At 46.0% G+C, this 27530-nt stretch overlaps 1 protein-coding gene across 1 annotated transcript in view; it reads right to left on the bottom strand.

Moving 5' to 3' along the window:
• Nucleotides 1-27530, bottom strand: part of NAT10 (N-acetyltransferase 10) — a 184029-nt gene that overhangs the window by 47782 nt on the left and 108717 nt on the right. The window contains exon 9 of the mRNA XM_063946085.1: nt 8682-8815. Coding sequence (XP_063802155.1) covers nt 8682-8815 — 134 coding nt within the window. The remainder of the gene's footprint in view (nt 1-8681; nt 8816-27530) is intronic.

The following is a 27530-nucleotide window of genomic DNA, read 5'->3' as shown; positions in this document are numbered from 1 at the left end:
ACATGATAATGTCATACTCCGTCCCATATGTTCTCCCCGATGATGCATATTTCATATGCGGGAGGAAGGCGTATAAGTGGCTTGCCCCAAACTCAGGGATTGTGCTATATTGGAAAAGTACTGCCTGAAGTAATGACTGTAATCCATAACAAAATGAAAGATATTCACCGCAGTGCCCAAGCTCCTTATACTCACACTCATTACGAGCACGTCGTTAAACGGCACCTGATAGAGAGGACAGAGCATTCAGCCTCTGATCTGATCCATGAATCCACCGGGATTCAATTCCTACTCGCGTTAGATATCACTCGTACCGCCAGAGGAGTGATAAATTATAAATATATATCTGCGCTTGCTAATTTATTAGACAATATCACCGAAATGTATGACGACACATTCAGGTACACTGGGAAAGAGTTACAAGCCTACAAAACAGAACTGGTTCAGCATAGAATGATTCTCAATTATCTCACAGCAGTGACAGGCGGGTATTGTGTTACCCTAGCAACTCAATATGGAGTAAAGTGCTGCACGTACATTACAAACAGCACGGAAGACCCAGCCGAGGTCATAGACCAAAAGATGGATGACATTTTACAATTAAAGTGGGAGTTTCGAAGGAAACACAATCTCACACTCGCTGCTGTGGGTAATGAGCTGACCAGTTGGGTGTCATGGTTGAACCCACGAAATTGGTTCTCGGGCTTAGGAGAATGGGCCCAAGGTATTATTATGGATGTAGGGAAATTTCTTTTGTGTATGCTGGGAGTCGTCATATTGGTTGGCCTGATATTTAGATGCGTTCGGGTTTTAGCGAAGCGTAAAAGTAATACCAGGGTGATGAGTCTGAGGAGCGAGGACACTGTACTAACAACAACTAATTTGATTTATGACCCAACGATAGAGACAATGTTGTGATGAAAATGTGATTCCACGGTCCGTTTCTTTCACCCGTTTCTCCTTTGTTTTCCTCCAAGGTACAAAGACATCCACTTGGAAGAAGAATTTGACAACCTCTATTATACAGACCATTGATGAACTATGCTACAAGCCCCAATTTCCCTAGTGACTTTAACTTTTACGATAGCCCAATACTTTAGAGACTGTAACTTTATGGACAATGGAACAACTTTTGCTCGTTATTTATAGCAAAAGCACCGAGAGACATCAGACAACATGTACATCAAGACAAGACATCAGACAAGACCTCAATCGGCGAATGCATATTAAACTCACATAGTTTACGACTGCATTTATAATAATTGCTTCTTATCATCACCTCTACAACCTTCAGGTAATGACACACATAGTCGATAGGGAATATAGATACAGATATCAGCACTCACATATCCCCCCATTCATGTATCATCAACTAAATGTGCTCCCCCATTTGTTGCAACCAAAAGCCGAAAAGAGCTCGGTAAAGTTTGACAGCCCATCCACAGACCCGTAATACGGGATAAGAAGGAATTCAAATGTATACTTCGCAATACCTCGAAGCTTGATCTAAAACACGTACGGCACGATGATACATGACCCCTCAAACATGGATTCATACACACATGCTTCTACTATCTCACTAGGTCATACCTTTTTCCCACCTGCTCCTCTCCTCCCTTTACCCAATCATAAAATTGTATTTACATTATGACATATATTTTTCTTTTTGAACTGTTTTAGGAAGTGGCAGTTATTGATGACTGCCAAAGGGTGGACTGTCAAAGTCGGAAAAATATCATGCTACACGTTGCCATATATTCACCTCATGCGCGTGCCTGCTGCACGTGCACATTCTCTCCCGTGCGTGCGGATACTCGCAGCTGCGTGATGGCGCCTCCTCGGCCATGCGCTCGAGCGCGTGGTATGTGCATTTACGGTAGAGTTTGTGTGCGTCTAGCGGGCGACTCAAACGTTAAATAATAAAACCAAATAGTATGTTTTATAGATAATGTTCCCCTTAATAATGACTGTAAGTTTGTTTAATGTAACTGGTCGCTGGACAGAGAAATTCCTCTTTGCATGATACGAAGGGTCAGACAGGGTTTGAGCAGTGGTGTTTGGTACCTAACTAAAGAACATTTTATTAGAAACAATCCGGTGCTGGTTAGGTAAAGATTAATCGCTCCTGCGTATAGTTATGTCTATTAGTAGTTTCTGGACATTTACTATATTTGCAGTTCATTATCCATGCGGCGGGAATTCTGAGATTCCCTCCCACCTGAGCAGTTTGATATAGTCACAGCCCACCTGTTCAAACTAACCTATGACCTTTTGTTATGATGCGAGGAGACATTCCTGTGTCCAATGAACAATGAGATTGTAGGTCCCTTTGTAGTATACTGTACGCAGTGTATATAAGGACAGCCAGCCTGGCCAGCTCAGTCTCTTCTCTCCACAAACGGTTTTCATCTTGACTAACTCGGAGCTGGTACCAGAGCTGCGCAGCTATCATTCCCCAGTGTGTGTAAGTTATTCTCTGTAACCATTCTAAATCTCTGTTTGTATTTGCCATATTCTCTCTCTCTGTTATTGTATAAGATTGTGACGATATTGTATATTTATGTGTAGTTAGCCTGCTTAGATATTGATGTTAGCCTGTAGTGTATGAACTGTTAACTGCTTTAACTTTTACATAGCTAGATATTGTTAGTAAAGGTGTTGGAACCTTAGCAAGGTATTGTGTGTTTATTACATTGCTGAGAGTATTCAGAGTGTCTCAATCGCTCAAGAGGCTTTCATACAATAGAGGTTAATTAGCATTGCATTGTGCTCACATTACAAAACCAAGGTTTACAGTACAAACTCAATCTTTCACTGTGTTGCATACAAGGTTTACCGAGTGTCATCCCGTGAGCGTCCGCGCCGCTCGTGTTCTCCTCGTGGTCACGAGCGTACGCTACGCTAGTAGCATAGCATTACGGTAGTCGGCCGCCTATAGCGTGCTCGACACCACGCGTTAAGTTGTGAGCGAGCATGTCGCATGTGCGTCTCGACCACGGCTAAGCATCTGCAACGCTAAGTGCGTACCCTTACGGTACCCCATACGCCAATTGCGTACTGAGTCTCTTACCCATTTTATAGTGAATGTAATAAGATAAATAGTTAGCTTTATCAGGTGGATAAATGGGAACATGAAGGTATGCATCCTTTATGTCCAGAGATACCATAAAATCCCCCCTTCCAGGCTGGCGATGACTGCTCTTAGCGATTCCATCTTGAACCTTTTCAAGTATAGGTTCAGGGATTTTAAATTTAAAATGGGTCTGACCGAACCGTCCGGTTTCGGGACTACAAACAGGGTTGAGTAATATCCCTTCCCTTGTTGAAGCAGGGGAACCTTGACCACCACCTGTTGAAGATACAATTTGTGAATTGCATTTAACACTATCTCCCTTTCCGGGGGAGAAGCTGGTAGGGCCGATTTGAAAAACCGGCGAGGAGGCACCTCTTCGAATTCCAGCTTGTAACCCTGAGAAACAATTTCCATTGCCCAGGGATCCACCTGTGAGTGAACCCAGATGTGGCTGAAAACTCGAAGACGTGCCCCCACTGGGGCGGACTCCTTTAGCGGAGCCCCAGCGTCATGCGGTGGATTTTGTAGAGGCCGGGGAGGACATCTGTTCCCGGGAACTAGCTGTGTTGTGCAGCTTTTTTCCTCTGCCCTTACCTCTGGCAAGAAAGGACGCGCCTCGTACTTTCTTGTTTCTTTGTGATCGAAAGGACTGCATTTGATAATGTGACGCTTTCTTAGGCTGTGAGGGAATATAAGGCAAAATATTTGATTTACCAGCTGTAGCTGTGGAGACCAGGTCAGAGAGACCTTCCCCAAACAATTCCTGACCCTTGTAAAGTAAAACCTCCATATGCCTCTGAGTCGGCATCACCTGTCCATTGCTGGGTCCATGGGACTCGTCTAGCAGAAATCGACATAGCGTTGATTCTAGAACCCAGTAGACTAATGTCTCTTTGAGCATCTCTCATATATAAGACAGCATCTTTTATATGCCCTAGGGTCAATAAAATGGTATCCTTATCTAGGGTCTCAATTTCCGCTGATAAGGTATCTGTCCATGCTGCTACAGCGCTACAAACCCAGGCCGACGCAATTGCCGGTCTGAGTAAGGTACCAGAATGTGTGTAAATGGACTTCAAGGTAACCTCCTGCTTGCGGTCAGCAGGATCCCTGAGGGTAGCCGTATCTTGGGATGGCAGCGCAACCTTTTTGGATAAGCGTGTCAATGCTTTGTCTACCCTAGGTGAGGATTCCCACCTTATCCTGTCCGTTGGCGGGAAAGGATACGCCATAAGAATCCTTTTGGGAATCTGCAGTTTGTTGTCTGGAGATTCCCAAGCTTTTTCACATAATTCGTTCAACTCATGTGAGGGGGGAAAGTTACCTCAGGTTTCTTTCCCTTATACATGTGTACCCTCGTGTCAGGGACAGGGGGTTCCTCTGTGATATGCTAAACATCTTTTATTGCAATAATCATATATCGAATACATTTAGCCACTTCTGGCTGTAACTTTGCATCATCGTAGTCGACACTGGAGTCAGAATCCGTGTCGGTATCTGTGTCTACTATTTGGGTTAGTGGGCGCTTTTGAGACCCCGAAGGTCCCTGCGACATAGGGACAGACATGGGTTGACTCCCTGGCTGTTCCCTAGCTTCAGCTTTGTCTAATCTTTTGTGCAATAACTTTACATTGGCACTTAAAACATTCCACATATCCATCCAGTCAGGTGTCGGCGTAGTCGACGGAGACACCACATTCATTTTCTCCCCCTCCTCCCTAGGCAAGCCTTCTACCTCAGACATGTCGACACACCACACACTCAGGGAATCCTCTTATCTGAAGACCGTTCCCCCACAAGGCCCTTTGGAGAGACAGAGAGAGAGAGTATGCCAGCACACACCTCAGCGCTATATGACCCAGGAAAAAACACAATAAATATAGGTTTACCCAGTAGCGCTGTTTATGTCCCGCTCAAATGTACTAAAAAACTGGTGGGGGCTCTTTATATATACAGTGCCCAGCTGTATATATATATTTTTGCCAAAGAGAGGTTCATATGCTACCCAGGGCGCCCCCCCTGCGCCCTGCACCCTTACAGTGACCGCCTTGTGTGAGGTGTATGGGAGCAATGGCGCACAGCTTTACTGCTGTGCGTTACCTCAGTGAAGATCATGAAGTCTTCTGCCGCCTCTGAAGTCTTCTTTTCTTCTCATACTCACCTGGCTTCTATCTTCCGGCTCTGCGAGGAGGACGGCGGCGCGGCTCCGGGACAAACTCCAGGGTGAGACCTGTGTTCTGACTCCCTCTGGAGCTAATGGTGTCCAGTAGCCTAAGAAGCAGAGCCTAGTATTTAAGTAGGTCTGCTTCTCTCTCCTCAGTCCCACGATGCAGGGAGTCTGTTGCCAGCAGGCTCCCTGAAAATAAAAAACCTAACAAATATACTTTCTGACAGGAAACTCAGGAGAGCTCCCTGTAATGCACCCAGTCTCCTCTGGGCACAGGATCCAACTGAGGTCTAGAGGAGGGGCATAGAGGGAGGAGCCAGTGCACACCCAGACCTAAAGTCTTTCTTAAAGTGCCCATGTCTCCTGCGGAGCCCGTCTATCCCCATGGTCCTTACGGAGTCCCCAGCATCCTCTAGGACGTAAGAGAAAACTTCTGCATCAAGACGACCGCTTCATCTTGTGACCCGAAGGGCTACGCCAAACATAGCTCCGTTTCTGGATGTCTTAGGTAACACCCAGCGTCTCCAATCTCCGCCTCCTGCAGCTACCTTGTAGAGGCTTGGTCAAGCGACCAGTGGGGATTTGTCAACACCACACAGGTGTGGTAAGACAGTGTCGACGCATACAGAGCAGAACCGTGGTTCCAGACGCAACAGCAACAAGGAGTCTGGTGGTGGCAGCATAGTACCCGCCCACTGCAGCAGTGGGTGGAGTCAATAACAGGCAGTTACTGATGGTAAGCGGGAATCCCCTAATTGGCCAGGTCCCGTGTGACCTAAACGCCATTCTGTGACTGGGGCGGGACACGAGGCGGTAAGGGATTTCGTACGGAACCGTCCGGTCACAGTAGGTCCCTCAAATCTGGTGATAAACCCTCTCAGAAGATGGCTTCTGGGCATTGACCATGGTACGAATGACCGACCGCGAGAACCCTTTAGCTCTCAGGACAGATGTCTCAAGAGCCACCCCGTCAAAGCAAGATGGGCCAAATCCGGATGGAAGCACTGGATCTGAGATAGAAGCCATAGAGGAAGACGATACAGATCATTGATGGAGAGACCTAAAAGATCCACGTACCAGGCCGGTCACAGCGAATATAAATCCACTAGGATTCCCTCTAACTTCAACCTGGAATTGTGAGATTGGAGGGAACATGTACATGGGGGAAAGTCCACCAAACTGTTAGAGCTGCAGGAACTGAAAAGTCTATGGCAGGCGAGGCAGTGTCTCACTTATCTGTCTTTTCTGCACCTCTCTGATCAAAACTCACCAAATTTCCAGGAGTTTATACTGCTGCACCTGTGTATAATGCCCACATGTATATGCTGCTGCACCTGTGTATAATGCCCACATGTATATGCTGCTGCACCTGTGTATAATGCCCACATGTATATACTGCTGCACCTGTGTATAATGCCCACATGTATATACTGCTGCACCTGTGTATAATGCCAACATGTATATACTGCTGCACCTATGTATAATACCCACATGTATATGCTGCTGCACCTGTGTATAATGCCCACATGTATATGCTGCTGCACCTGTGTATAATGCCCACATGTATATACTGCTGCACCTGTGTATAATGCCCACATGTATATGCCGCTGCACCTGTGTAGAATGCCCACATGTATATGCCGCTGCACCTGTGTATAATGCCCACATGTATATGCTGCTGCACTTGTGTATAATGCCCACATGTATATACTGCTGCACCTGTGTATAATGCCCACATGTATATACCGCTGCACCTGTGTATAATGCCCACATGTACATACTGCTGCACCTGTGTATAATGCCCACATGTATATGCTGCTGCACCTGTGTATAATGCCCACATGTATATGCTGCTGCACCTGTGTATAATGCCCACATGTATATACCGCTGCACCTGTGTATAATGCCCACATGTATATGCTGCTGCACCTGTGTATAATGCCCACATGTATATACTGCTGCACCTGTGTATAATGCCCACATGTACATACTGCTGCACCGGTGTATAATGCCCACATGTATATGCTGCTGCACCTGTGTATAATGCCCACATGTATATACCGCTGCACCTGTGTATAATGCCCACATGTATATGCTGCTGCACCTGTGTATAATGCCCACATGTATATACTGCTGCACCTGTGTATAATGCCCACATGTACATACTGCTGCACCTGTGTATAATGCCCACATGTACATACTGCTGCACCTGTGTATAATGCCCACATGTATATACCGCTACACCTGTGTATAATGCCCATGTGTATATACTGCTGCACCTGTGTATAATGCCCATGTGTATATACTGCTGCACCTGTGTATACTGCCCACATGTATATACTGCTGCACCTGTGTATAATACCCACATGTATATACTGCTGCTCCTGTGTATAATGCCCACATGTATATACCGCTGCACCTGTGTATAATGCCCATGTGTATATACTGCTGCACCTGTGTATAATGCCCACATGTATATACCGCTGCACCTGTATATAATGCCCACATGTATATACCGCTACACCTGTGTATAATGCCCATGTGTATATACTGCTGCACCTGTGTATAATGCCCATGTGTATATACTGCTGCACCTGTGTATACTGCCCACATGTATATACTGCTGCACCTGTGTATAATACCCACATGTATATACTGCTGCACCTGTGTATAATACCCACATGTATATACTGCTGCTTCTGTGTATAATGCCCACATGTATATACTGCTGTACCTGTGTATAATGCCCACATGTATATACTGCTGCACCTGTGTATAATGCCCATGTGTATATACTGCTGCACCTGTGTATACTGCCCACATGCACCCTCAGGCTAATGTATTGTGTTTAAATCTGGCTGTGGTACTAGCCAGTGCCTCCCCAGCCATTTACCTCCCCGCACATCCCTGGAGAAGCCATTACTGAACAGACCATTGCTATAGCTTTCACACTAAACCTCACAGGTAACACTTTGTATTGCCACAAATGTATGTTTGGACACTTAAGTGAACCGGGAAACCATCCTTTAAAATTCTAGCAAAGAATTTTGCTTTCAAAAAGTTGCATACCACACCCCCTCCGAAAAGGCGCAATCTTATTATAAACCCCATAACCGACATCAACCAATTACAAAATTAATCAGAGCTGGATTAATTTTGTAACAAGAACTATAAAAAGGCGATGAAAACACAAATGCGCACTTTATCGTATGTCCGCTCTATTTGGAGTCAGTCTGTAAAAACAGGGCGTCAACAATGCGAGTGCACGGAAGCGCCCAGCCTTGTGGAAGCACCATGGGAGTGTGGTGGGTATGTATGTGTGGCAGTCGGCATACACTGTGCAGCTGGGGATTCCGCACTGGCCCTATGGATTCTCTCATCAGCATAAGGCAGCTTACCGCAAATACAGGACTTCTGTACTATAAATAGAAAACATCGTACCCAAACGCCACAGCGCCAGCTATCGCCAGCCCCAGAGCGGCCGATTTCCCACGACCTCGAGCTGCCGTCAGGGTCACAGTACTACGAAGAGTCTTCTCCGATACAGATTCAATAAATTTTAGCAAGGCCTTCGCCTATGGAGTGAGAGACACAAAAACATTAACATAACACATGCAAAGCAAAAAGAGCACATTACATATTCACAATGGCATGCGCCTAATAATACATTTCCATACATATACACAGTAGTGTGTGTGTGTGTGTGTGTCCGTTCAGTATAAATTGCTGCCGCACAGGTTCCCGGCTGTCATAATACAGACGCCGGGATCCCAATGATGGAAAGACCAACAAGGGTAAGTGGAACCCTCTGTTCCTGCAGGCTAAACCTAATCTCCCCCCTTAGTGCCTAACCCTAACTACCCCCCAGAGGTGCCTAAACCTAACCCTCCCACCACCACATCCTAACCCTAATCTTACCTCCCCCACACACAGTCTAACCCTCCCACCACCACATCCTAACCCTAATCTTACCTCCCCCACACACAGTCTAACCCTCCCACCACCACATCCTAACCCTACGTCCCCCACACACAGCCTAACCCTCCCACCACCACATCCTAACCCTAATCTTACCTCCCCCACACACAGTCTAACCCTCCCACCACCACATCCTAATCTTACCTCCCCCACACACAGTCTAACCCTCCCACCACATCCTAACCCTAATCTTACCTCCCCCACACACAGCCTAACCCTCCCCTCCCGCAGCCTAAACCCTCCCCTCCCGCAGCCTAAACCTAACCCTCCCGCAGCCTAAACCTAACCCTCCCGCAGCCTAACACTAATCCTCCCACAGCCTACCCGTCCCTTCCAGCAGCCTAACACTAACCCTCCCACAGCCTAACACTAACCCTCCCCTCCCGCAGCCTAACACTAACCCTCCCGCAGCCTAAACCTAACCCTCCCGCAGCCTAAACCTAACCCTCCCCTCCCGCAGCCTAAACCTAACCCTCCCCTCCTGCCGCCTAACCCTAACCCTCCCCTCCCGCATCCTAAACATAACCCTCCCACAGCCTACCCGTCCCCTCCCGCAGCCTAACACTAACCCTCCCACAGCCTAACACTAACCCTCCCGCAGCCTAAACCTAACCCTCCCCTCCCGCAGCCTAACACTAACCCTCCCGCAGCCTAACACTAACCCTCCCGCAGCCTAACACTAACCCTCCCGCAGCCCAAACCTAACCCTCCCGCAGCCCAAACCTAACCCTCCCGCAGCCTAACCCTAACCCTCCCGCAGCCTAACACTAACCCTCCCATCCCGCAGCCTAACCCTAATCTTACCGCCCCCACACACAGCCTAACCCTCCCCTCCCGCAGCCTAACCCTCCCCTCCCGCAGCCTAACACTAACCCTCCCGCAGCCTAACACTAACCCTCCCGCAGCCTAACACTAACCCTCCCGCAGCCTAACACTAACCCTCCCGCAGCCTAACCCTAACCCTCCTGCAGCCTAACCCTAACCCTCCCGCAGCCTAACCCTAACCCTCCCACAGCCTCACCCTAACACTAACCCTCCCGCATCCTAACACTAACCCTCCCGCAGCCTAAACCTAACCCTCCCGCAGCCTAACCCTCCCGCAGCCCAACCCTCCCCTCCTGCCGCCTAACACTAACCCTCCCGCAGCCTAACCCTAACCCTCCCGCAGCCTTACACTAACCGTCCCCTCCTGCAGCCTAACCCTAACCCTCCCGCAGCCTAACCCTAACCCTTCCGCAGCCTAACACTAACCCTCCCGCAGCCTAACACTAACCCTCCCCTCCTGCAGCCTAACCCCCCCCCCCCTCCCGCAGCCTAACCCTATGCCGCTGGCTATTCCTATGATCAGGATTCTGGTGTCAGTCTCCTGGCCGAGTTCCGGTGACAGGATTCTAAAGGTTGTTGGGACAGCCGGCATTCTGACTGCATTAGATAGCTATATAGAAGAGTAATTATATATATATATATATATATATATATATATATATTTTGGAATAATTGCATACCATAATGAGATATCATGGTGATGGGACCTAAGTCTAAGCACAGAATGCATTTATGTTACATATACACCTTATACACACAGCCTGACGGTCATTTTAGCCAATATTTTTTTATAACTTTGTGTATTAAACAAAGTGTGTCTACATTCACACAATTCATTTATGTTACATATACACCTTATACACACAGCCTGAAGGTCATTTTAGCCAATATTTTTAATAACTTTGTGTATTAAACAAAGTTTGTGTACATTGAGCCATCAAAAAACAAAGGTTTCACTATCTCACTCTCACTCAAAAAAGTCCGTATTTCGGAATATTCCGTATTTTGGAATATTTGTGTTTTGGATTCAGTTCCACGGCCGTGTTTTGGATTCGGACGCGTTTTGGCAAAACCACCCTGAAAATTTTTTGTCGGATTCGGGTGTGTTCTGGATTCGGGTGTTTTTTTTACAAAAACCCTTCAAAAACAGCTTAAATCATAGAATTTGGGGGTCATTTTGATCCCATAGTATTATTAACCTCAATAACCATAATTTCCACTCATTTTCAGTCTATTCTGAACAACTCACAATATTATTTTTAGTCCTAACATTTGCACCGAGGTCGCTGGATGACTAAGCTAAGCGACCCAAGTGGCCGACACAAACACCTGGCCCATCTAGGAGTGGCACTGCAGTGTCAGACAGGATGGTACTTCAAAAAAATAGTCCCCAAACAGCACATGATGCAAAGAAAAAAAAGAGGTGCACCAAGGTCGCTGGATGGCTAAGCTAAGCGACACAAGTGGTTGACACAAACACCTGGCCCATCTAGGAGTGGCACTGCAGTGTCAGACAGGATGGTACTTCAAAAAAATAGTCCCCAAACAGCACATGATGCAAAGAAAAAAAGAGGTGCACCAAGGTCGCTGGATGGCTAAGCTAAGCGACACAAGTGGCCGACACAAACACCTGGCCCATCTAGGAGTGGCACTGAAGTCAGGCAGGATGGCACTTCAAAAAAAATAGTCCCCGAACAGCACATGATGCAAAGAACAATGAAAGAAAAAAGAGGTGCAAGATGGAATTGCCCTTGGGCCCTCCCACCCACCCTTATGTTGTATAAACAGGACATGCACACTTTGACAAACCCATCATTTCAGCGACAGGGTCTGCCACACAACTGTGACTGAAATGACCGGTTGGTTTGGGCCCCCACCAAAAAATAAGCAATCAATCTCTCCTTGCACAAACTGGCTCTACAGAGGCAAGATGTCCACCTCCTCCTCATCGTCCGATTCCTCACCCCTTTCACTGTGTACATCCTCCTCCTCACAGATTATTAATTCGTCCCCACTGGAATCCACCATCTCAGGTCCCTGTGTACTTTCTGGAGGCAATTGCTGGTGAATGTCTCCACGGAGGAATTGATTATAATTCATTTTGATGAACATCATCTTCTCCACATTTTCTGGATATAACCTCGTACGCCGATTGCTGACAAGGTGAGCGGCTGCACTAAACACTCTTTCGGAGTACACACTTGTGGGAGGGCAACTTAGGTAGAATAAAGCCAGTTTGTGCAAGGGCCTCCAAATTGCCTCTTTTTCTTGCCAGTATACGTACGGACTGTCTGACGTGCCTACTTGGATGCGGTCACTCATATAATCCTCCACCATTCTTTCAATGGTGAGAGAATCATATGCAGTGACAGTAGACGACATGCCCGTAATCGTTGGCAGGTCCTTCAGTCCGGACCAGATGTCAGCACTCGCTCCAGACTGCCCTGCATCACCGCCAGCGGGTGGGCTCGGAATTCTTAGCCTTTTCCACGCACCCCCAGTTGCGGGAGAATGTGAAGGAGGAGCTGTTGACGGGTCACGTTCCGCTTGACTTGACAATTTTCTCACCAGCAGGTCTTTAAACCTCTGCAGACTTGTGTCTGCCGGAAAGAGATCCAACGTAGGTTTTAAATCTAGGATCGAGCACGGTGGCCAAAATGTAGTGCTCTGATTTCAACAGATTGACCACCCGTGAATCCTGGTTAAGCTAATTAAGGGCTCCATCCACAAGTCCCACATGCCTAGCGGAATCGCTGTTTTAGCTCCTCCTTCAATGTCTCCAGCTTCTTCTGCAAAAGCCTGATGAGGGGAATGACCTGACTCAGGCTGGCAGTGTCTGAACTGACTTCACGTGTGGCAAATTCAAAGGGTTGCAGAACCTTGCACAACGTTGAAATCATTCTCCACTGTGCTTGAGTCAGGTGCATTCCCCCTCCTTTGCCTATATCGTAGGCAGATGTATAGGCTTTATAGCACAACTCCCAGACACATTCAGCTGCAATTGTGGAAAGATAATAGGACCTGTTCCTATGTATATAGTCCCCTTCTGTATCCAATATTAACAATAGGATAGTCCTTTGTTAGCAATAGTTACCACAGAAGATCAAGGATGTTTAAGCGGTACAGCACTCCGCAATATTGCAGTTCCTTGGTGCAGTGGAATAACTGTAAAGTTCCTCAATTGAGAAGGTTTACCTCCAGGCAAAGGTCCATAAGGTTCAGTGGGGTCACACAACTTTTTCAACCTTGAAAAAGTTGTGACCACAACGAAACGCGTTGGTGTGAGCTGCTCCCCTGCAATACTCCCTGGACCTATGAAAATCTGGAGATAGAGGACCTGAACCAAGTCCCCCACTGAACCTTATGGACCTTTGCCTGGAGGTAAACCTTCTCAATTGAGGAACTTTACAGTTATTCCACTGCACCAAGGAACTGCAATATTGCGGAGTGCTGTACCGCTTAAACATCCTTGATCTTCTGTGGTAACTATTGCTAACAAAGGACTATCCTATTGCTAATATTGGATACAGAAGGGGACTATATACATAGGAACAGGTCCTATTATCTTTCCACAATTGCAGCTGAATGTGTCTGGGAGTTGTGCTATATACCCTCTATAGGGTACAACATCATCACACAATTTGCATGTGTACAGTTATTACCTAGTTTACTTTATTTTATTTTTATTTTTTGTGTAATTCCATGGATGTTTTTAAGATTTTATATGTATTAAATGATTGCTTATTGATCTTCTCATCTCATCTATGACCTTTTTGCGCTAAAATTCTATTGTTATTGTTGTTTGCGAGGTCTGACCAACCTCTTTCTTTTAGCTGCAGTGTTGAACCTCCCCTAGTTCAGCGCCTTGAGAAAATCACCTTAGGGTGTTTTTCCTTTTTTCTTACAGATGTATAGGCTTGAATGGCCTTTTGCTGCTCCTCCATCCTCTGAAGCATATAGAGGGTTGAATTCCTTGTTACCACCTCTTGCTTCAGATGATGGCAGGGCAGGTTCAGGACTGTTTGCTGGTGCTCCAGTCTTCGGCACGCGGTGGCTGAATGCCGAAAGTGGCCCGCAATTCTTCGGGCCACCGACAGCATCTCTTGCACGCCCCTGTCGTTTTTGAAATAATTCTGCACCACCAAATTCAATGTATGTGCAAAACATGGGACGTGCTGAAATTTGCCCAGATGTAATGCACGCACAATATTGCTGGCGTTGTCCGATGTCACAAATCCCCAGGAGAGTCCATTTGGGGTAAGCCATTCTACGATGATGTTCCTCAGTTTCCGTAAGAGGTTGTCAGCCGTGTGCCTCTTCTGGAAAGCGGTGATACAAAGCGTAGCCTGCCTAGGAACGAGTTGGCGTTTGCGAGATGCTGCTACTGGTGCCGCCGCTGCTGTTCTTGCTGCGGGAGGCAATACATCTACCCAGTGGACTGTCACAGTCATATAGTCCTGAGTCTGCCCTGCTCCACTTGTCCACATGTCCGTGGTTAAGTGGACATTGGGTACAACTGCATTTTTTAGGACACTGGTGAGTCTTTTTCCGAGGTCTGTGTACATTTTCGGTATCGCCTGCCTAGAGAAATGGAACCTAGATGGTATTTGGTACCGGGGACACAGTACCTCATTCAAGTCTGTAGTTGCCTGTGAATTAACGGTGGATAACTAAAACACGTTTCTCACCGCCCAGGCTGCCAAGGACTGAGTTATCCGCTTTGCAGCAGGATGACTGCTGTGATATTTCATCTTCCTCGCAAAAGACTGTTGGACAGTCAATTGCTTACTGGAAGTAGTACAAGTGGTCTTCCGACTTCCCCTCTGGGATGACCATCGACTCCCAGCAGCAACAACAGCAGCGCCAGCAGCAGTAGGCGTTACACTCAAGGATGCATCGGAGGAATCCCAGGCAGGAGAGGACTCGTCAGACTTGCCAGTGACATTGCCTGCAGGACTATTGGCTTTCCTGGGTAAGGAGGAAATTGACACTGAGGGAGTTGGTGGTGTGGTTTGCAGGAGCTTGGTTACAAGAGGAAGGGATTTACTGGTCAGTGGACTGCTTCCACTGTCATCCAAAGTTTTTGAACTTGTCACTGACTTATGATGAATGCGCTGCAGTTGACGTATAAGGGAGGATGTTCCGAGGTGGTTAACGTCCTTACCCCTACTTATTACAGCTTGACAAAGGCAACACACGGCTTGACACCTGTTGTCCAATTTGTGTTAAAATAATTCCACACCGAAGAGGTGATTTTTTTTGTAATTTGACCAGGCATGTCAATGGCCATATTCGTCCCACGGACAACAGGTGTCTCCCCGGGTGCCTGACTTAAACAAACCACCTCACCATCAGAATCCTCCTTGTCAATTTCCTCCTCAGCGCCAGCAACACCCATATCCTCATCCTGGTGTACTTCAACAGTAACATCTTCAATTTGACTATCAGGAACTGGACTGCGGGTGCACCTTCCAGCACTTGCAGGGGGCGTGCAAATGGTGGAAGGCGCCACCTCTTCCCGTCCAGTGTTGGGAAGGTCAGGCATCGCAGCCGACACAATTGGACTCTCCTTGGGGATTTGTGATTTAGAAGAACGCACAGTTCTGTCAAAGTCAGAAAAATGTCTCAATGCACGTTGCCATATTTGCACCGCACACTGGTCCGTGCTGCGCATGCGTACGCTCTCCCGTGGAAGCGCATACCCGCAATAGCGTGCACTCGCACGCGCAGTATGCGCATTTACGGTAGAGTTTATGTGATCGTAGCGTGCGACTCATTAGTTACAAATGTTCACAATTAATGTAGTTTATAGATCATGATCCCTTTGATAGTTTCTGTAAGTTTGGTTAAAGTATAATGTCCCAGAGCTGAGGAATCCCTCTTTGCATCGTACGAAGGGTTTAACAGGAATCATACAGCAGTGTTTGGTACCCATCGGAAGAGTATTTAATTAGCAATATTCCGGTGTTGGTTTGGAGCGTATTAATCGCTCGTGCGAATAGTTATGGACATAAGAAGTTTATGTCCATTTCTATGATTTGCACATACTCAGGTATGCGGCGGGAAACCCAGTTTCCCACCCACCTGAGCTGTTGGAAATCGTCACAGCCCACCTGTATGAATCACCCTATGACCTTTTGTTATGATGCAGGGCCGAATTCCTTCGGCCAATGGACAATGGGATTGTAGGACCAGGAGATTGCATTGTGTGTGGAGCATAAATAGGCAGGCCGACCACATCCAGCTCTCACTCTCTCATCAACGGTTATCTGCTGATAATCGGGAGCTGGATATCGAGGCGCTGGCGATCATACCCTTTGTGCGTAAGTTCTCTCCATAATCATTGTCTTTCTGCGAGCCAATCTCTCTCTCTCTCTCTCTATCTCCCTCTCTCCTCTTTTTCTCTTAAATACCTTATAGTATTATAGTATTGTATCGTATTGCATTTAGGTCAGTGTAGTATTGTCTTTTTGTATTTATTGTTTAGTTCTGTGGTTAGGAAGTCTCTGTTATATTGTAGTGTATCATATGTACTGTTATCCCCTTTTACAAGTATATTAGACATAATACAGTTAATAGGCCTTGGAAACCTAAACCAGTATCTGTGTATTTCCTATAGTGATAAGTGTTCATTTGAGCGTCGGTGACGCTCATGCAGCTTTGTAGATAGTCAGGTTCCACAAGGTTGCACTTACACCCTGTACTCACATTAAGGTATTCAGTGTATTTCATCGGTATAAGGTTTAACATAAAGGTATAGTGTTGTGAGCGTCTGCACCGCTGGTGACCTCCTCGTGGTCTCTAGCGTATGCTGCGTTACAGCGAATCTTTCCCCTAGACATAACCAATAACGTGTCCTGTGATCACTGGGCCGTGAGCGAACGTGACGCTTGAGCGTCTCGCCTACGGCTGAGCGATCGTTACGCAAATAGCGTATCATTACGGTATTTCTTAAGTAAACAGCGTACAGTGTTCTTAGCTTCATAAGGGTTGTTTATATGACAAAGGAATTTAGCATTGTCAATTGCGGGCTCGTCCGGTCCTTTTCACATCTGCACTAGGTAGATCAGCAGACATTATCCCCCAGCAAAAGGGTGGGAGGTTATCTCGCAGTTGCTGACGGGATAAGCGTCTGCTTCGCTTAGGTAAAGAGTGCTGAAGGAATCCGGTAACCGGAAGTAAGAACAAAACGCTTGTGTCTTTTAAAACTGTTTATTTTTCTTTTGTCTTGCGTACGCATACATTTATCTGCATTTCTGTTTCATTTTCGTATATCACTATTCCTGTTTGCCAATTTTTTATAGTTGATAGAAAGTGCTAAAAAAAGAGATTTGCTGTTATTTTAGAGGTAATAGTTAAAGTATAGAACAAACACACGGTTTGTCTGAGATACAAGGCAGGCAGTGTGGATTGCGGTAGATGATCAGGGATCACCTACATTGATGAATAAATATATTGTGTTACGGTGGATCCTTTGCATTGCGTACACGTGTCGCTAACAAAGACTAGCGTACGCAATCCAAAAGGCAGACGCACGCAGCGTTCACTACGCAACGTAGCGTCTGGTTACGCCCACGTAGCCCAAGTCACGAAAAGTTGAATTAGCGCAAAGCGATAATTAGCGCAAAAGCGATAAGTAACGCACAGCGGTAGATAACGCGACGCGGTAAATAACGCAAATCTATTTTTTTTGGAAAATCTGAAATTTAGTTTAACAGATCCTGCTCCTAATTGGTAACACTTTTGGCCTGAAGACAATTTCTGCGCAGAAATAGATATAGAAACAAAGTGTACATGTGTTGAGTGAGTGTGTTTTGTATACAAAAGTTTATATAACTTTAAGGTGGAACCAAAAGGAAAGTCGGGTACTCGTCAAGGAACATACGTGTAAGTGACATATACGGTGGCCAGGGAGGCATCCCTGGTTAAATAATATTTGAGCATTAGAGTATAGCGGACCATAAGGTAACAAGACCAGGAGGTCATAAGGAACAAGACCAGGAGGTCGTAAGGTAAAAGGTCCGCTATAAAAGTCCAGTGGCACAACGCCTGGGGTGTTGGTGCAGAACCCATATAGGCCATAAGCTCTTGCTGAAGGAATCGCGGCCGGAAACATCGATTCCATTGATCTTTCAGTACATGACAAGTAGTGCTCGTGTACCGAACGATTGGACCACACGTAATTGTGTGCAGTAGTTAGTAATCTGACCTAAATACCATTAGAGTAAAGTGGTCACAAACGCTATTTGTACATTCTGACGTGATTTGTGTAATTTTTTATTTTTGGAAGGGAAGTTCGCTGGTCACTCAGGAACTATCTAACAACCCCAACTTTACTGGAAAGAGTAAGTGTCCTGCGGGTAACCCTCATATGTTCCAGTAAACTGAAGGTTCCATAGGGGCCCTGTATCGAGTACGCTGGCATCATAACGGTGTTTACAGGTCGTATTGGTCGAGGTGGGCGAGTGAGTGGGGTACTCGGTAAACCGCCACCGCCGGCCTACTGTGGAGTAATTTGGTTGTCTGAAAAGGCTTGCTGAAAACCTTGATACAGAAAATCCAAGGAGGATTAAGCAACACCTACAGACTATGGGGGCCAGTTGCTCAGGTAGGGGGCGATCAACCCTGGTTCAGGTTGATTCTGTGAACCGACCAGTTGGGTCGGCACGATATGTAATGTGTGAAAAATATGGAATTCACACCGAATCTTTATGTGATGAATGGGAGAGAATGACTGTACAAGACAGGGACAAGTTCCCAAGAATAGGTAGCTTCAGTCCAGAGGTGTTACAAAATTTAAGGAGGAGGATATGTCTCGTAAAATCAGCAAAGAGACGAATTCAGCATCATGATTATTTACAGTTATGGCACCAGGAAGGTGAGATACAGAGAGGTTTGGCTCTGGCGGCGGGATCTGGGGCAGTCAGGAAGTTGATTGCCACAGCTCCTCCTCCACCATACATTGCAGGAGAGAAGTTGATTGCGGAGAGAAACGCACTGGGTTGTAAAACACAAACTCTTAGTAACACTGTAAATGTTAATGATGTTAACCAAATAACTCATGCAAGTATTAACCCGTGCAAGATGTACCCTGTTTTGAACCTTCCTCAGGAGTGTGATCAAGAAGACGATTCAGCAACAATTTCAGCTCTCTCTCTTGCAGCCACCATAGCAGAGACCACAGTAGGCACAGCGACACCCACGAGATTAGTGAAAGCCCCTAGCGGAGGGATAGGTGAGGTCGTGTCAACGGGTAAGTACGGCACCATGCACTACACTGAAACAATTGTACCACAACAAGCTGTAGAATCTACACAGGAAGAGGCTGTTAGAATTGCTCCTGTAAGGGTAATACCAGTTCCCAATGGAAAAACAGATGTGTCTGGAGCCACTCCCATAAGGAACATTGCCATGTACACTCCATTTTCCAGAATGGAATTAAGAACAATAGTGTCCGAATTTCCTGACCCCAGGAAGGATTTAGTTGCTAGCCAAAAATACATCAGGGATTTAGGTAACACGGTAGAACCCAACAACAAGGATTGGCAGATACTGCTAAGAGCTTGTTTACCTTCCAATGTTGATGCAACTCAGTTTTTAGCTGATTGTGCATTGGATAAAGATGTACCGCTTACAGACGTGTACAATAAGGATAATGTAAAAAGGATAAATTTACAGCTAAAAGAGTATTTCCCAGCCGTTGTTAAATGGAATAAAATATTTTCCATTAAGCAAAAGGAGTCCGAAACGGCAATAGAATATTTTCACCGGGCACTATTAGAAATGGCAAAGTACACTGGTATAGAAGACATTAAGACCAACCCAAACCATCGAGAAGTAGCAGTATCTGTACTGATGGATGGTTTGAAAGAAACATTAAAAGCTAGGGTACAGACCACGCAGCCATGTTGGCGAGGTCTGTCAGTGTCCACCTTGAGAGAGGCTGCTATTGATCACGACAGAAATATCACTAGGCACAGGGAGTCGCAAAGTGATAAGTTGATGTCCGTAAGTATACAGGCGCTGACCACAAGGCAGCCTGCGTATGTACCACCGAATCCTGTGGGTAAGGCAAGTGTAATAACATGTTTTTCTTGTAACAGACCGGGACATTTTGCACGAGACTGTAGGGTAAGAAATGTACAAAGATCTTTTCAACCCCCTAGACAACAACACCACACACGACATTGGGAGCAGGGTCCACAGAGGCGGAGTTTTGAGCCACATACAGGGGAAACAAAAAGATATCCCCCAAACAGAGATTGGCATGCCTCTGGTAGTTCCCAGCTAACTCCCTCACAAGTAGTTGCTGCCAGCGGGATTCAGGGAGGTCAGCATACCCAATAGGGGTGTGGCCATACCTGTAATCTGCAACCAGTTAAATTGATTGCCAGTCTTGGAAGCGAACCAGAGATTGCAATCAATGTAGCCGGTAAAACTTTAAACTTTCTTGTAGACACAGGGGCGGCCAAGTCAGTGATCAATTCGACAGTGGGCATGAGAACCACTGGTAGGACAGTTCCAGCCATAGGAGTAACAGGAGTAGTCCAGCACTACCCTGTTAGCAAACCAGCCGAGATTACAATAGGGCCTTTGCATACCAAGCATTCCTTTTTGCTGGCTGCATCGGCACCGACCAATCTCCTGGGAAGAGACTATGTAAAATGGGTTGCGTCATTTATTGTACTCCCGAAGGTGTATTCTTGGACATCCCTGAGAATCACGCTCAGGAAGTACGAGACATGTTAGACTCCCCATCAAAATTAATGTCACATTCCATTATGACAAATAGGAATCCATCCCAAGTAGAAGAGATGACATCTCAGATACCAGAGTCGCTTTGGACAAAAGATGGACAGGACACTGGATTAATGGCAAACGTAGCTCCAGTAGTAGTACAAGTAAAAGATGGTAGGATAGCTCCAAAAATCCCACAGTATTCTCTGAAGCCAGAGGTGGAGTTAGGAGTTTTCCCGGTAATAGAGCGCTTGCTACAACAGGGCATTCTAGTAAGAACGTCCAGCACAGCAAATAGTCCCATCTTCCCTGTTAAAAAGAGTGGGGGGAGGGGTTACAGGCTAGTGCAGGATCTAAGGGGGATTAACAAAATAGTTGAGAGTCAGTTCCCCGTAGTGCCTAATCCAGCTGTCATCCTAATGCAAATTCCTCCCACTGCCAAATTTTTCACTGTTATTGACCTCTGCTCCGCTTTCTTTTCGGTACCTCTGCACCCTGACAGCCAATATTTGTTTGCATTCACATACAGAGGAGTCCAATACACGTGGACTCGGTTACCCCAAGGTTTCATAGATAGTCCAAGTATATTTTCTCAGGCTTTGCATGATTGTTTACAGTCTTTCCAACCGGAAAGTGGATCAGTGTTGATACAGTACGTGGATGATCTACTGCTGTGTTCTGATTCATTGGAGGCATCCCTGAAGGATACGAAACAGCTCCTGTTTCATCTTTCAGACACAGGTCACAAGGTCTCCAAAGACAAGTTGCAATTATGCCAAGCTAAGGTAAAATACTTGGGACACTGTCTAACACAAGGACTGAGACACCTGACCGCTGATAGAATCCAAGCCATTAGAGACATGACACTGCCACAAACCCAGCAACAGATCAGGACGTTTTTAGGAATGTGTGGGTATTGCCGTAATTGGATCCCAGGGTTTTCCATATTAGCACTACCTTTGCAGGAAATGGTCTCCTCAAACAAACCTGATCGGATTTCGCATACAGACGAATCCGAAACAGCATTTGAGAGACTCAAACAGTGCCTAACGCAGGCACCAGCATTAGGTATGCCAGACTATGGGAAACCCTTTGAGCTATACGGAACAGAAAGTGCTGGGTGCGCAGCAGGGGTACTAACACAAAAACACGGTGATGCCAGCAGGCCAATTGCATACTACAGCGCGCAGCTAGACACGGTAGCGCGATCCCTCCCCACATGCTTGCGTAGCGTTGCTGCGATAGCATTGCTAGTAACGAAAAGCGAAGACGTCGTGCTAGGTCACAACCTCACAATTCATACACCACATGCAGTGTCAGCCTTGCTAAATTCTGCCCAAACCAGGCACGTCTCATCAGCGCGGTTTACGAGATGGGAATTGGCATTAATGGCCCCAGTAAACATCACCATAAGGAGGTGCAGCGCATTAAACCCTGCAACATTTCTCCCAGGTGTGCCTGGACAGGCACAAAGGGTGGGAGGTGAGAGTGATGGGGAAGGAGGATTTAATGCAAAGGAAGATACACATGATTGTATGGAATATTTGACCCAAAATTTTTCCGCAAGGCCTGACATCAGTGACAATCCACTAGAAGATGCAGAACTCACGTTCTACACGGACGGTAGTTGTCACAGACAGTCAGACTCGGGAGACTTGTGTACTGGATACGCAGTCGTAGATGACCAAGACACCATAGAAGCGGAACCGCTAGGCCCACCTCACTCAGCCCAGGTTGCTGAACTGGTCGCCCTAACCAGAGCATGTGAATTGGCTAAGGGTAAGTCTGCCAATATCTACACCGATTCTAGATACGCGTTCGGGGTAGTCCACGATTTCGGAGCGCTATGGCGTCTCAGAAATTTCATGACGGCAGCTGGTACACCGATAGCGCATGCAGCTCACATAAAAAGGCTTCTAACAGCGATACAGGAACCCGACAGAGTGGCTGTTATCAAATGTAAAGCACATACATATAGTCAAGACCCAGTATCCCTTGGTAACAGCCGAGCAGACGAAGCTGCAAAGCTTGCAGCTGCTACCCCCATACGGACAGACACCACACAACTGATGGTATTTAATACCATCAACACACAAAAGTTGTGTGAAATGCAGAATTTGTGTTCCACTCAGGAGAAGGCAGTCTGGAAGGCAAAGGGATATGGCCAGGAGTCCTCAGGGCTCTGGACGGATGGACATGGTAAACCAGTGGCCCCCAGGGCATACCTTCCGTGTCTGGCTGAAGCAGCTCACGGGCTGACTCATCTAGGCAAGGAGGGGATGTGCAAATTGGTAAGAGCATACTGGTGCGCCCCAGGATTCTCCTCTCATGCTAGTAAAAGAGCAATGTCATGCCTTACCTGTCTGAGAAAGAATATTGGAAAGGCAATACCTACAGAACCCTCCCATATCCCACCTGCCGGCGGCCCTTTCCAAGTAATACAAATTGACTTCATTCAATTACCCCCATGTAGAAATTTGAAATATGTACTTGTTTGCATAGATGTTTTCTCGAATTGGGTCGAGGCTTTTCCAGCAGCTACAAATACCGCTATGTTTACAGCTAAGAAAATTGTGCAGGAATTTGTATGTAGATATGGTATCCCTAGAATCATTGAAAGTGATAGGGGTACCCATTTTACAGGTGATGTCTTTCAAGGAATGTGTAAGTTGATGGGAATTGATAGTAAGCTGCACACTCCGTACCGTCCACAGGCGAGTGCGAAGGTCGAAAGAGTGAACAGCACTATTAAAAATAAATTGAGTAAAGTAATGGCAGAGACAGGATTGACGTGGCCAGAAGCTTTACCCATTGTTTTGTATAGTATCAGAACCACTCCCAGGTCCCCTCTTAATCTGTCTCCTTTTGAAATTCTGTTTGGTCGACAACCGCATGTCATAATTAACCCTCAGGATGATTTGAAATGTAACAATGAAGTAACTGTAAAGTACTTAATTAATATGAGTAAGCAGTTGAGGAATCAAAATGATAATCTGAAGTTGGTGATTCCTGATTTACCAGATAGTAATTGTCATGACATTGAACCTGGGGATTATGTAATGATACGAAATTTTCTACGCTCAGGTTGTCTTATTGATAGATGGGAAGGACCATACCAGGTCTTATTGACTAGCACCACAGCATTGAAGGTTGCTGAGAGAGAGACTTGGGTCCATTCATCCCACTGCAAGAAGGTTGCTGATCCAGAGAAGTCCCATGATAAGGAACAGACGGTAGAGGTTGTATCACTAGAGTGTCTGTTCCAGGAGGACTGAGGCGGCACCTGAGCCTTGAAGACCGAAAGCAGCTGTCGACTCCCCTCTCCCTTTTATTGTTTTCTCCACTTCCCATCCCCTCTCCTTTAAAATTTCTTTTTCCCCCTTCTCATTCTTCTCTATTTCCTCCTCAAAGATGGACTTGCCCCAAGAGACTGTGATCCGGATTTTGATGTTAACCATGATGTTGACCAGAGCAGTCTGTTCCGGCGAGAGTACCATAGAGGTCGAAAGAGGTTCTGGAATGGGTTCCGATTATGATGATGGAGGCGTAGTTTTCCAAGATCAACCAAGCCAACAAGCAAAGGCGAGTATCAGAAAACGATCCGATAGAAGAAATTGTGATGGATTGTTAGCTGAGGAAAATTGTATCTGTAGGCTCTGTGATAATCTGGTTGAAGATGGATGCATAAAGAAATGCCAATCTAGTTTTAATATCCATATAGACCGGCATCCATTGAGTGACTATCACTCCTTAGTGGGTAACGTGTTAAACCAAACAGATTGTTGGGTATGCTCTCAAGTACCTCAGGGTCACAGTAAATCAGGGCTAGTACCATTTCCTTTAACGTTAGGGGAGGTACTTGAGCTAAGTGGTGGGAGACCGGTGGACCGGAGGTTTAACATCTCCAGCCCTCCTAGTTTGAAGCTCCACCAATACCATGTGGATAGGTCCCTCATATGCTTTAACATCTCCAATCCTAGAAAACCGGGAAATTGGGAAGTGTCATGGAGCAACCTTACCATGACCTTTTCACACAGAGCAGATAGAATGCCTACAGATACAGAGCTCGTACGCCACATAGCCAGTAGAGGAAAATCTTTCCGGTATCGATATACCTTAGGAAATAGGATTACTAAAGTTGGAGAGGTATCACCAGGATACTGTGCACATATCGTACAAACCGATACGTGCATTAGGCAGATGGAAGAATTAGGGTCAGGAGATTTCACCTGGAAGGTTTGTAATATGGTCATGTCCTTCTCCGTCCCCTATGTTCTCCCCGATGATGCATATTTCATATGTGGGAGAAAGGCGTACAAGTGGCTTGCCCCAAACTCTGAAGGATTGTGTTATATTGGAAAAGTATTGCCTGAAGTAATGACTGTTACACATGACAAAATGAAGGACATACACCGTGGTGCCCAAACTCCTTATACTCACACACACTACGAGCACCTTGTTAAAAGACAACTGTCAGAAAGGTTAGAGCATCTGGCCTCTGATCTTATCCATGAATCCACCGGGATTCAGGTTCTGGTAGCGTTAGATTTCACTCGCACCGCTCGAGGTGTGATGAATTATAGATACATTTCCGCACTCGCCAATTTGTTAGATAATATCACTGAAATGTATGATGACACGTTTAGATACACTGGAAGAGAACTTCAAGCTTACAAAACAGAACTAGTTCAGCATAGGATGGTTCTTAATTATCTTACAGCAGTAACAGGCGGATATTGTGTTACATTGGCAACACAGTACGGCATAAAGTGTTGCACGTATATCACAAATAGCACCGAGGATCCGATAGAGGTCATAGACCAAAAGATGGACGATATTCTGCAATTAAAGTGGGAATTTCGTCGAAAACACAATCTCACCCTTGCTGCTGTAGGTAATGAGCTGACTGGTTGGGTGTCATGGTTGAACCCGCGAAATTGGTTCTCCGGTTTAGGAGACTGGGCTCAAGGAGTCATAATGGATGTTGGAAAGTTTCTCCTATGTATTTTGGGTGTCGTTATATCGTTTGGATTGATATTTAGATGCGGGCAGGCTTTAATAAGGTGCAAACAAAGTACAAAAGTGATGAGCTTGAGGAGTGAGGAAACTGTAATTAACCTGGATTTGATTTATGACCCAATGCTAGAAACCATGACGTAATGATGTAATAAGTATACGGTCCGTCTTTCACCCATTTCTATGTTTTCCTCCGAGGTACAAAGACCCACGTAGACGAAGGATTTGATGAGCCAAGGGGCCGACAACGGAAAGATGGAAAGAAGAAGAGCAGACGACCTGATAAACAAGATTTTGATGGACAATGCCATGGGTACCCCAGTTTCCCTAGGAACCTTAAAATCACGATAGCCCAACATTTTTTGTAAATCCATGGACGTTGTATGCTTTACTCACGATTTATGAGCAAAAGCACAAAGAAGAAGACTCCAATCAACTGACACCAATCAAGACCTCAATCGACGAATGTACATTTCCCTGACATAGAATATTATTGCATTTTTCGTAAGTGTTCTTTATCTTCATCTCTACAACCCTCAGGTAACAACACACATAGACGATAGGGAATACAGGCACAGATATCAGCAACCACATACCTCCCCCATTCATGTATCATCAACTAAAATGTGCATCCCCATTGTGTTACAACCACAGCCGAAATGAGCTCGGTAGAGTTTGACAGCCCATCCACAGACCTGTACCACAGGATAAGAAGGAATTCAAATGTATACTTCGCAATACCTCGAAGCTTGATTTACCACACGTACGGCACGATGATACATGACCCTCCAAACATGGACTCATACACACATGCTTCTACTTTCTCACTAGGTCATACCCTCTTCACACCTACTCCATTCTTCTTCCTTTCCCCACCATGGAAATCAATTAACCCCTGACTTACATTTTTCTCCTTAAATATTTTGTGGCAGTTATTATTGACTGCCAAAGGGTGGACTGTCAAAGTCAGAAAAATGTCTCAATGCACGTTGCCATATTTGCACCGCACACTGGTCCGTGCTGCGCATGCGTACGCTCTCCCGTGGAAGCGCATACCCGCAATAGCGTGCACTCGCACGCGCAGTATGCGCATTTACGGTAGAGTTTATGTGATCGTAGCGTGCGACTCATTAGTTACAAATGTTCACAATTAATGTAGTTTATAGATCATGATCCCTTTGATAGTTTCTGTAAGTTTGGTTAAAGTATAATGTCCCAGAGCTGAGGAATCCCTCTTTGCATCGTACGAAGGGTTTAACAGGAATCATACAGCAGTGTTTGGTACCCATCGGAAGAGTATTTAATTAGCAATATTCCGGTGTTGGTTTGGAGCGTATTAATCGCTCGTGCGAATAGTTATGGACATAAGAAGTTTATGTCCATTTCTATGATTTGCACATACTCAGGTATGCGGCGGGAAACCCAGTTTCCCACCCACCTGAGCTGTTGGAAATCGTCACAGCCCACCTGTATGAATCACCCTATGACCTTTTGTTATGATGCAGGGCCGAATTCCTTCGGCCAATGGACAATGGGATTGTAGGACCAGGAGATTGCATTGTGTGTGGAGCATAAATAGGCAGGCCGACCACATCCAGCTCTCACTCTCTCATCAACGGTTATCTGCTGATAATCGGGAGCTGGATATCGAGGCGCTGGCGATCATACCCTTTGTGCGTAAGTTCTCTCCATAATCATTGTCTTTCTGCGAGCCAATCTCTCTCTCTCTCTCTC

This window comes from Pseudophryne corroboree, chromosome 11 (assembly GCF_028390025.1).
Source record: "Pseudophryne corroboree isolate aPseCor3 chromosome 11, aPseCor3.hap2, whole genome shotgun sequence".
NCBI classification, from domain to species: Eukaryota; Metazoa; Chordata; class Amphibia; order Anura; family Myobatrachidae; genus Pseudophryne; species Pseudophryne corroboree.
The sequence above is the reverse complement of the archived record's forward strand: the minus strand, read 5'-3'. Positions and strand labels throughout refer to the sequence as shown.